Consider the following 12,234-nt stretch of genomic DNA (forward strand, 5'->3'; position numbering starts at 1 on the left):
GAGAGATGGGGGACACGTCAGTGCGCAAGGGGTCTTCTGGCGCTCAGAGGTAGAGTACAACTTAAGGTGAGGGAGTTATGGTTTGGGTCAAACCTTCCATACAAGACATCTCACAACCTGCGACCTTTCACCGAGAGACATATTACTCTTCCGCTCCCACTATAAATCTATTTGCATCAGTTCTGTCATATTCAAATAATGGGGGGAGAGTACAGGAGGCGAAGGAGAACCGAGCAGTGACAGGGCAGACCTCTGACTGCCAGTGCCCTCCTATACTCAGCTTTTCTAGATTCCAGAATGTCCAGAAAACGTTCTGGGAATCACATCCCCACCTATGTCCCAAAAAGACACTCAAGACCCTAGAAAAGCTTGGTGTACAGCTTTCCCAGAAAAGGATGGCTTACAAAAAATAATCAGAGGGTAATGGTGAAACGGCTTCTGGGTAGCTGGCGGCCATGCATTAAATATAAAAGAGGGAAGATGAGCAGGTGAGAGATGATTTAGCAGAGGGCATTCTGTGCTCCGGTGGGGAATGTGAGAACAGGCTGTGGGAGGACTGGGGAAGGGAGGGGGTGGCAGAATGAAATGGGAGTTGGTGAGTCTGTGGGAAGGGAGGATTTCTCAGGGTCAGGAATGTGGGGTTGATGTTTATCCTTTTAGGATCAGTGCTGTTAGGTGCCCTAATCTTAAAGGGAAAACCCTGAAGGAAAGGCGTTTTGGGTAAGGACCTTTTACATGTTATCACATAAGATGGCCCTTTGGTGCTCAGCATCTTTTGAGCGGGTAGAAATCATCATTGGTGAATAGTACAGAAAATCCTACAAGTCCCCTTTATGGCCATAGCTAAAAGAAAATCAAAGGCAATGGGCGCCTTCCCATATAGGCGCACGTTACGGGGAGAGAAACGGACCATCAGGAGGGCAACTACGTAGCATGAACCTTACCAAGGTTCTTTCTGGGTGCGATTTTCTGGGGTAAAGACCCCCATACAAACATTAGGCGGCATTGGCGACATGTTCCGCCGACAAGCACCTATTGACTCCCCCGCACTTAGTCGAGCGCTTCTGTATTCTCCGTGAAAGACGCTGCCAAACTCCTTTACCGCGGGAAATCCAACAGACCGTATCCATCTCTTTCAGGACAGGAGGCATTAGACAGTCACTGTACCCGGCCAATAATTGGCAGGTTCGGCAGACTTTAGTCTGATACATGTGGGAGATTTAATTGCAGCCTGGAACAGATTCAAATAAGCCCAATTCTAACACATATCCACTATATAATCTCTCTGCTTCCCTAACGCTTGTCATACACAGACAGTTGTCGGTGCGGCAGTTATAGACTGGACTTGAGCGCAGAATTAGGACAAGGTACATGGCTATCACTAGGATCCTCCCTAGTCTAGAGATAAGATCTATCGCACCAGGATCCTGGTGGGGGAGGGGGATGGGTTGGTAATTTGGCTCGGGCACACACACCGAGGACCTGTGCCCTGGTTACCAGCCCTATTTTGCCCCAGAACCTCCCTCGGCACCAATGTTTACCCTCACAGTCCAGGCCGGAGAGAGGAAGGGTGAGGTTTGGTTGGTCTGATCTAGTTATCTGCAGTAAATGATCTGAGGAGGGAAGTTACTGGAGAGTGTAGGAGGCAGATTGTGTCAGATCTTATCTTCATAGCAGAGCGGGCACGTGGTAGCACTGTGGCACGGCTGCTCAGCCCTTGGGGTCAGAAATCTGAGTCTTTTCATAAGGGGCAAAAAATCCACAACGCATAACAGGTACAAGAGAGTGCAGAAGATCTGACATCTGACCAAACAGCATCCACACGCTGAGGAAAGACATGTGTGGGAATTGAGTCGCACTGTGGATTTTTAATCAATTTCCCACAGATTTCACACTTTGTAGTGCAGAGTAAAATCCACAGAATGTATAAGCCTTGTAACTTTTGTGTTAACCATTGTGGTCCACTGCAACTTCCATTATCCTGTATAGCAGCGGTCTCCATCTGTTGCAACACTATAACTCCTAGCATGTCGGGAGTTGTAGTTCTGCAACCTTAGGAGTGTTACAAGTCAAAGATCGCTGCTTTAAGAAGTGGTAATCCACAATCCATAGCATGCCGCTATAGCTGTATACTCTGCGCACACTCTTATAGTGGGTCATACGTCTGCGAGGACCACTCACCCGGATCTGCGAGGACCACTCACCCGGTTCTGCGTGCCATTACCAGCATTTTTAAATACAGATTTGATGGCACTGACGATTGAGGAGCTTGCATCTCAGTATAGGGATATTGCTCCGCATCTGGAATATAATCAGCTCAGGTGTGCCGGAAGAGGGGCGTGCAAGGGTTAAAGCAGCCGAACGCAGGCACTGCTGTTACCATAGGGAAACCAGGGAGGGGGTGAGGAGAGACATTGGGGGGGCAGATCTGGAGCCTAGGGAAATAGGAATGCAGGGTGGGGATAGGAAAACAGAATTAAACCCTGAAATTCCCTACATCTGCCTGCAAGTACAGCGGGTGACGGATCCACGGCATCACTGTCTGTAGTGACAGCCGCTTGTAGCATAAAGCTCAGATTACAAGTGAAAAACTAGGACGCCTCTGAAAAAAACAAATTATATAATGTATATATTTTTTTCTTTCCACTTAGAGCATTATTAAAGGGGTTAAAATGCAACACTTCAAGCTTGCTACATCATAGTGATGTAAAAGTCTCTAAGTCATCGCTTGGGTAGGAGCACACAGAAACTGCAAAAAACCTGAGAGCCACATTTAAGTGCCCGGCTTATGCCATCCACACACCTGCAGCATTAGTCACGCGCAATCTTGCTGCCAGGTGTGGCGCCTCCCTTCCTCACCAGGAGGATATGGGTCACCCGGCTCTGTGAGTGATACGAGATGTACAGTGAGCGCTGACGTAGGCCACATTATGGGCATCCTCCATCCTGGCACCAAGGTAGGACAGATATGTTGTCCATCTTTAAGGACCTTTTTTTTTTTATTTTTTTTTTTTTATTTACTTATATGCTTGTAATTTGGGCTATAAATATTTTTGGGTTTAATTGAAAATGTTGCACCTTTTACCTTCTACAGCCTCTGTGCTGCACTGACCACTGCTGGCTGCAGAATGAGTTAACTGAGAATCCGTCAGTGAGCTCCTGAATGACAGAGTTTGCAACACTTATGTCTTTTTCTTTTTTAATAAGCTCCTCTCAGCTAATTTATGACCACAGACCACATCAAATGTTGAACATGCCGGGACACAGAGCCTGTAAAAGCCAAACATTGCAATACTTTTAATGAATCCCAAGTGAAAAAATTATTTTTAGCCATAAATACATGAGTTTAAGCATAGAAAAAGGTCCCCAAAGATGGACAACCCCTTTAAGTTCAATTGTTAAAGTGGATGGCAAGACTTGGACACTCCCAACTCCAAGGGTGTTCAGTCTCCATTTCAGACCAATCAACAATGTAAAACTGACTACGGTATTACTTGATCATCTGACTAAGTTGAAGGAAAATGCAACTCCCTGACCCAGAGATAGCTGGTGGGATGGCCATATAAAGTGGCAGGCTGTCTAAGGCTCTCCATACTCATACTTTTTCCCAAACCTGTGTATGGGGGAGGGCACCAACTTATCAATTGGGGGAAACAATGGTTGGAAAGTTAGAATTTTAGCATCAAAGCCTTTTCTTCTTGAAGAGCTAAGTCGCTGCCAGAACTTTGTGGCAGTGGCTTTTTCCACTCTGCACTGAGAACACATGCACACTCAGCGAAACCGGAAATTCGCGTGTATGGGGAAGTTGGGAGAGATGACTGGAGGCGATATAAAGGCTCACCCGTCAGCGATCACATGTATAGCAAGCTTAATGGCCAGTTGTGCTCATCTACCTTGGCACAATACCCGGTGAAGTATATTTTCTTCTATGGGGGCCTCTCCACTATGACCGTCCCCTGAACTCTAAGGAAGCAACAGAAAGGAAGCAAAGCCAGCAAAGTCTCAAAAAATCCAAAATAATTACTAGAAACCAAGAAAAAACAAACAGGAACTCCACCCCGACACCACTGGCCGAGTCAAATTGTCTCCCGCCTCCCACACACCGGATAATTGCTCTCAACAAACCAGTTGCCGGGAGGATTTGCTGGAGGTAGTGAAACGTAAAAAGCCTTAGGCCAGACAGCTCCTCTAATCTAACTAGATTTAATAGGCTCAGCCTCCAACTCAATGACTTTTTAATGATTTTCTAAAAAGGGTCTGAAGTCCCAAGAGAAATTGTAGCCTTCCTTGTTAAAGGCACAGGAGCCCCCATTTCTTCTACATGGCGGGGTGGTTTGTTATTTATACAGACGGTCACTTTATAACGCATCATCTTTACAGTGGTGAACCCACTGTTTCCGTTCCTGGGTGCCATGTCTGGGGGGAGGGACTAGGTGTAAAGAGTCAGTGGGGTGGAGCCTGTGGACATGCTCAGTGCAGACTGGCACCAATCACGCATACTGTTGATCAGCCGTGGATGAGGTCACAAGACAAAGAAGACGACGCTGATAAATTATTTACGCCAAAAAAAATATAGAGAGAGAGGAGCCTTAAATGAATATTCATGAGCCATTGTAAGAAAACAGCAGAAATGCTGGAGGATTACCATGTAGATGAACAATATACCTAAAAGAGTGACTTGACTGTTTTGGTCATGGTCAGCTCTACTTGCAGTAAAGTAAAAAAATAAAAATAGAAACATAATTACTAGGCCCTTTATAGCTGCTGCCTGACACCAGCACCAGTCAGGAATGTATGATAGTTCTCATCAATTAAGATTTGGCAGATGTCAGCCTGGAATAACACCCCATACCCCCAACCTCATTCCAGTTTCTTATTAGCAGCCTGATAACGTAAAGAGGTCACTTACAAGTAAAAAATGGCCAGTTCTTGGTGTTTTATTCTCACTACTCCCCATAATATTCAGGAGTTGTTTTTTTGAGTTTTGTTTTTTTTTTATCCACTATATGGTTCCATAGATATGAGACTTTTAATTTAGCCCTTGTTTTATGGTGTTAATCAAGGGGGTGTGGCTTACAAAGTAATGCAGAAAAGACTGAAGACACGCCCCAGAGAATCCTGTAAGACACACCCCTTTGGTAAAGATCATGAAGCACCAAATGAAGATTCTCATCTCTCTGGAAAAATGAGGATTTAAAAAAAAAGCCAATCACTCATGGTGGTAGCAGGAATAAGACAAGCAGAAAATCGCCACTTTTGACAGGTCACAGCAAATGGGCCCCAATGCAAAATCTCCACCAGGGCCCCTAACTATCACAGATCTTTAATATGAATAGTTTTCTAACGTGGGCAGAGATGGACCTGATTGCCTCCCTTAGACTCCACGACTACAACCACTACACCCGCCATAGTAACGCACGTGCTCTAGGTCACAAAGCTTTATGGTGGTTACTTCCTGCACTTAAAAATTATAATGCCCCCTTTCAGCCAACATCCTATTAAATTAATGAATGCCTATGTGTTTCTCGGGGCGCCATGCAATCCTTAATTTTCCATGAAAGGCTCCACCCAGCTAGAAAGGTTGAGGGGTCAGGAACAGTTGCCATCAAGGTCTGCCAACAGTTTTAGAACCAGGCGCCATATATTTATGACCAACGACAAACAAACATGGCCGCTGCTGGTTGATCCGGCTTGTCTCCTCTTCTTGACCACCAGCAGTGGTAAATGTCCTTCTCTAGTCTTGGTGAAGCGAAACAAGACTTGTCAGGACAGCATGCCAGTCACCAGAAAATCACTAATAAGCCTTCCTGGACCGAGAGGCGCATACGTAAAGGGATTAGGGATTGGAGCAGAGCGTCTTGACTGGCAGTAATTGGGGACGGATCAGTCTCTAGACACGTACATCTCATTTACTCTTCTTTGTTTGGTATAATGAGGGTGAGGGAGGTCGGGCGATGTGTGGCAGCCATGCAGGACACCCAATCTTTCAGGTCTTTCTGGCCATCCTCTAAACCCCGCGCCGCCCTGGTTAACGGCATAATCCAGGGATTTCAGTGCATTATCCTAACGAGATCCCAGAGAACTTTACTAACTAGCCCTGTGGATATATCTTGTAACATCTGAACATGCCGGCGAGGCTTCTGGATCTCCATGGAAACCCATAGGCCGAGAGCTACAAGGTCGCTGTGACCCATGGGCTGAACGCTTCGTGCCGTCCACAGGCGGATACTGACAGTATCCAGAAATACTTAGTAACAGCTACTAATGAGCTGCTAGCAGGCACAGCCGACGTAACCGGATAACTAGGCAACAACAGGAAATAGAACAGGTAGAGAAAGAGGGTATCTGGTCATGGATGCTCACATAGCGTGAAGATACCGAGAACGAGCGCTCCGAGCCACCCTCGCACTTTGCAAATTAAAAGATATAAAGCAGAAAAGGCATAAAAGAGTTGCAACAGCAATGCCCCTGCCCTTCAATGTTTACAATCAGAGGCAAAACTTCCCTCCCCGAGTCCAGCGCCGAGTAACCGCAGCCGCTCCTGGTGTCTGTTAGGCCTTATTCACCTGTTCAGTATTTGTACGCCAAAATCAGACGTGGAACAAATCGGAGGAAAAGTATAATAGAAACCCGTCACCACTTCTGGATTTATCACCCACTCCTGGTTGTGACTTACAGACACTGAGGTAAAATACTGACCAAATACTAAGGTAAAATAATGACCAAATACTGACACTGTGAATGTGGCTTTATTGTCGGCAGCGCTGACGACACGTCAACAGCGATGGAGCCAATAAGTGAGCTCAACACTTCTGCCAGAGTTCACCGCATGATGCCGCCAAGTTCAGCGATTGGCTGCAGCGCTTTCAATGTGATATCAGACAATAAAAGACACCGTACACAGCGGCCGAGACTCAGAGCTGGACCAGGGGAGGGTGAGTAAATAACAGCTTGTTTGTATTTAAGAAACATACTTCAATCGGGTGACAGGGCATTTTCTGTACCTGGAAAAATCCCTTAAATGAGACACCTGCATGTCAGTAAAATGAAGGAGCACACCTTTGGTTTACACAGCCATAGTACCGCATCCATACAGCTCATACCATTTACTTAAGACCTCCATAAATCATTGATGGCATCTATTAAGGAAAAGCTGGGTAGGAACCAATTGGAGTTCAAATAAAAAAAAAAAAAAATCATTGTTTGCCGAACAACTTTCCAAGAAATTCCAGCTGAATTATTTGATATAAAGGACAAGCAAACAACACAGAAGAAACAAAAGTGAAATACTGTATGAGAATAGGATGGACGCGTGGCAGCACTTACCGGAATTGTCTTGGTTGCTGTACTGCCACTGCGTGCTGGAGATGAAGGACGGCTCCGGGGATCCTGTTCTGCAGTTCTCCACCATTTGCTGTGTGATATGCCTAACAGTCTCCTTATTCTTACGGTTCTTCCTGCGTCCCGAATGCTGCCAGCCATCCCCTTGCTCTACGTAGAGGTTTCCTGGATCCCCTTTATTGACTGCTATGTAATGAGATGGGGAGTCCTGCTCCTCCTTGATACGCATTGGTCCATAGCACACATCTCCCGGCCATACAGAAGATACCTCATCCTGACTGTCCACTTTCTGTTCGGCGTCCTCCTTGCCATAACTGCTGCCACCTTCGTGACAGCTGGCGATGGCAGAGTCTCCAGAAGAGTTGGCCGGGCTCGTCCTCCTAGCCAGCCATGGTGAAATACTACGTCCAGCCACCACGGCGGACAGCAAGGCCTCGGCACTGCTGGAAGGGGCACCCATATCATATTCTACAAGTTCATCAGAAGTCTCGGATTTTATGCTGATTTCCAAAGCGGCCTTGATAAAACTGTGGCAGGCCTGGACAATGTCCGTCATCTGGAGGTAACTGGCCGCAGACATCACCTCAATGACGTTCTTACTGGTCAACGCCAAGTGAGCCGAGTACATGAAGTCTATGATTGCCTTGAAGCCCTGGGCTGTGACAATGTCCAGTTGGGTGACTGTGGTCTGTTCGGACGTCTTCTGTACCTGACAGTAGAGGGTCTTGAAGTACCGGCTGCTGCCCAGCAGGACATTCTTGTGCGCTTTGAAGATTTTCCCCTCCACAACGACGCAGACGTCACAAAGGATTCCATGTTGCCGCTGTTCGTTGAGCTCGTTTAGAAGTTGCCTGTAATGGGATGGGATCTCCATATCCTCTTTACGGTTATTCATTTGTGGACGTCTTTGGTTTACTGCCCCACAAAACTGGTAATAAAGAGTAGAAATTAATTAGGAGTCACTGGAATTCTTATTTTTTTTTTACATCCAGTCATTCATTTACCATTGCACTACAAGTGTCAGCACGCTTTCAAAAATTGCAAAGAGTCACAGGTAAAAGACATGACATTTTATAAAAGGTAAGGTATACTGTCTGAGGAGGAGGAGGGGGGAGAACGAAGATGGTTTCCGGGCGTACAAGTACAAATGTTTCCCCTTGAAGATCAAAAAGTGCTGAAGAGCCTGGATCCAACATCAGAGAACATTCCACATTAGAGAACATCAAAGGGGTCACTCTCCCCTCCCCCAACGCCACTACCCCTACCCACACCCTATTGGGGTTTGCTTTGGGCGGTTGAATCCTGGTCTAAATAATCCCAGAGATTAGTGTCAATCCCACAGCGGAGAGAGGCGAGTCCAAGAAAACACAAGGGAAGATAAAAGACGGAGAAGCCCGACAGCGACATCATCCTCCACTACGGAGTTCCATCAATAAGGGCTGTCAGTTTTTTGGGACATGGCAGGTATAGATAATGGAGGGGCAGGAGTTCCTCAATCAAGACCCTGTGAGCGACTGAACATGCATTGTATTTTTGCACGAGTGTGATGGATGCTGAGGGTCTCGGTAGTAGGACCTCATGATCAGGCATAGTAGGATGTTAGGAGATACATACAGACATGGCACCATGTGTGCCTAGCGGTTAGTCCCCACCGAGAGCTTGTCTTCACTAGTCGGTGACGTCACAAGCGTTACTGGTCTTGGTCTCCACTCACAGGATGAGTAACTGTAGTTTTCACACCTCTGACATGGAGCGGTGTGATCCAGCAGATGGAGGCATCCCCTGGCCCTCGTCCCAAGCCGCGCACCCTGCTCTAAGGTTTTTCAGTGGAAACGCTTTGCACCGATGGTGTAGATGATACATGCACTATTAATAGAGCTGCAGGCAGGTAGGTGACCGTGTCAGGACCAAGCAGAAAAAGGAAAAATGCAATATAAGACATAGTGACCTCAATCTGTTGCTCCCTAGCTGTTGTGGAACTATAACTCTCAGAATGCCCTGGCAGCCCACAGATGTTGAAACTAAGAACTCACCGTGCGTAGCAATTCTCTCCGACAATCTCCTTAGTAATCTTGACGGTGACAAAGTATCAGTGAGGCTGCTGGCATGATGTCCCAGACACCGGGGTGGAAGGTGTCAAAATTCCTAAAATGACAGTAAAATATTAGTAAGTGAAATAATCGACAGGAGAAACATCCAATCACAGCAGATTTCGCACAAGCACGGGCAACAGATCAACCCATTCGACAGGCAAGAACGGCGCCATATTTACGTTTCTGAAACCTTGCTTTTTATGGGCACCACAATGTCTCCCTGATGGAGGATTTTCTTATTATTCAGGCTTTGCAGACCACGGAACAATACGACTGCAGCTCTACCATGTAGGGACATTTATTCCGCCAGTATAGATTAAAGGCTTCGTCCTCCCACATATTAAGTTTTACTTCCCAGCCGACCTCTCCCCCCAAAACCTACTACATGGGAGGATAAAAAGTCGGTGTCAATAGCTAACACAAGGTGTGACCAGCATAAAACTCAGCTAGTCATTTAGGTAGAAAGTCGACGTCATGCATTTTAAAGGGCCAGTACTCTTAATCTCGGCGGCTTATAATAGTGCAGAAGCTTTAGAAGGAGAGTGGCTGATAATAGCGACATATATGGATGTAAATGTGTAGCGGGGTGTACTCTGTTCTGCTCTTCCCCTCACTCATTCCTTCCTACGTCCAGCCTGATAGGTGACAATCAATATGGCCATCACTGGTAGCCCAATATTAAGGATTTACAGTAATACGACTTGAAATAGGAGTATCCCTTTAAGTCATATTCACATTTCCGTTCTTGTCTGCCAGGAAGATGATGATGGTGGCTGTCCCCACCAGGTCTGTGTCAGCTGGCAGAGCGTACAGCGTGTAATCAGGCTGCTCCCACCTCTGCATATTGGCGGCGTCGGCTCATAAAGGGATGAGGTCTATATGGATTAAGTTACTTTATACTCCCCTTGACTGACACCTAAAACTGTACCCACCTCAGTGTGTCTTAAGGGTATTCTCAGGCCCTGGTGGCATGCCCCCTTTTTAACGTATATGAATATCCATCCTCCAAAAATCAGGAAGCCAGGTTTGTGTGTACTGCCCCTTTAAGCACATATAGTCTAATGTAACAGGGAATCAGAGCAAGAAAATTGCACAGAAACTATGAGAACAAAGTGCCCCAGATATCCTCCCCACATGGAGCAAGCGGCCCATTTTCCTCTCCAGTCACAAACCGCAATTAATCCAGCCGTCCTGTATACGAGACTCTCCGGATCTATAAACCGGCAATAGCCCTTCTGCTCACCCGGTGAATAAATCAGCCATCCCAGTGCACGCCGCCACCATAACATGCTCTGCCCAGGTCCAGTGCGCAAAGCAGTGCGGAAGATGGGGGGGATAAATGGGGGCCAGCCAGCAGCAGGAAGAGACCACATGAGTATAACACCGATAATACAATAATTGACAATGTCTGCCACATCGAAACAAAGAAATAGTAATGAAGCAACTATGCAAATAGTCCTGGCTACAAATCTACCGTTTTGTGTCTGCAGATGTGTGTGTCTCCATGGTTACAGACTACAAACCGTTCCTGTGTGTTGTCGGAACCCGCAGTCATTTTTTACTACTGGAAAGGTGTGTGTTACCTTAGAGACATACAGGTCTGCATTGGGGCTGCGTACAGTAAACGGGAAATTAATTTGAATAAACGTTTGCTCCTTTTTGCATTAAAAATGGTTGTAACTGTCTACAATACCCTTTTTACATTTTTGCCAGTGAACCCTGACAAGTTGAGTGGGATTTGCCAGAGATCCTAATAATCATGGGGCCTGGTATACAATGGACAAAGGCTGCGGTTGTAGACAATGATTATATCTAACAGGGTGGATTTTACATGCCCATGTTTACCATTTTCTTTTTTTTTTATATACAGTATATATTACCCTAGCGATAAGCCGCCTTGTGACAGATAGTCACCGCTCATCTCCATTGCTACGCTGAAATAATGTAGACATTCAAGGTAGATGGCAGACACGCCAATGGGGCAAGGAGGCTGGTAACAATCCATTGCCAACAGCTTTGTTAAGCTCAAGTGGAGGATTCTCCAGGGTTTACACGATACGACCACCCACCTACCTACCAGAGAGGGGCGGATATAAGGTTGGTGCAACCTGTGCAGCCGCATACGAGCCCAAGAGGTAAGGGGGCCAGTACGACATCCAAAGCAGGTGGAAATGTGCACAATGATGAGCTATTGGATGGCAAGGGGCCCATATATTGTTCTTGCACAGGGGCCCTGTTCTTTCTGTGTCCGCTCCCGCTAGCAGAATTCTGGGGAAGGGATCCGGACAGCCAATTACAGCTATCGTTCCACCCTACAAGTCAGTCTGGCGTTATCTAAAGTGGAATTCTAAAAATGCCTCCTTACCCCGGCCAACTAACCTACCGCTGATAAGATGTGGGGATGGGGCTGCCACTTAGGAGGGGGTATGAAACCACAAAATTCAGGGGTTTCACAGCAGCTGGAGAGCCATATACTGCAAACCAATGGCGCTGACAGAGGGGGCAGCAGATCATTCCCCTAATTCTAGCATATATCGCTGATCAGCATGGCTTCTGCAGCAGGCACTCACCACACCCAGGAAAGCACTAAGCCAGGGCCTCTGCCTACACCGCATGCCAGGACTAGGATTGGGGGGGGATGCCATACGCTGCACTAAAAACAGCCTTTCAGTGACCCAATGCCCAGGCGTAGAGATGGGTGGAGATGTACCCAAAGAAGCAGGATATAAACAGGATGTGCCCAAGAAGTAGGTCATTGGTCTCCAAGCTGTGATTATAGTAAAACTACAACTCCCAGCAT

General features: G+C 46.6%; 1 protein-coding gene across 4 annotated transcripts in view; it reads right to left on the reverse strand.

The window, feature by feature from the left end:
* The window catches only part of ZBTB46 (zinc finger and BTB domain containing 46), a 46,867-nt gene that overhangs the window by 30,418 nt on the left and 4,215 nt on the right, over positions 1-12,234 (reverse strand). For all 4 annotated transcript variants that reach the window (XM_073580826.1, XM_073580824.1, XM_073580825.1 and 1 more), the window contains exons 2-3: positions 9,375-9,486; positions 7,327-8,269 (exon numbers count right to left, since the gene is read on the reverse strand). In XM_073580826.1, coding sequence (XP_073436927.1) covers positions 7,327-8,236 — 910 coding nt within the window. In that variant the 5' untranslated portion in view covers positions 8,237-8,269; positions 9,375-9,486. The remainder of the gene's footprint in view (positions 1-7,326; positions 8,270-9,374; positions 9,487-12,234) is intronic.

Source organism: Dendrobates tinctorius, unplaced genomic scaffold, assembly GCF_039654945.1.
Source record: "Dendrobates tinctorius isolate UK_male_01 unplaced genomic scaffold, ASM3965494v1 ptg000065l, whole genome shotgun sequence".
Taxonomy (NCBI): Eukaryota; Metazoa; Chordata; class Amphibia; order Anura; family Dendrobatidae; genus Dendrobates; species Dendrobates tinctorius.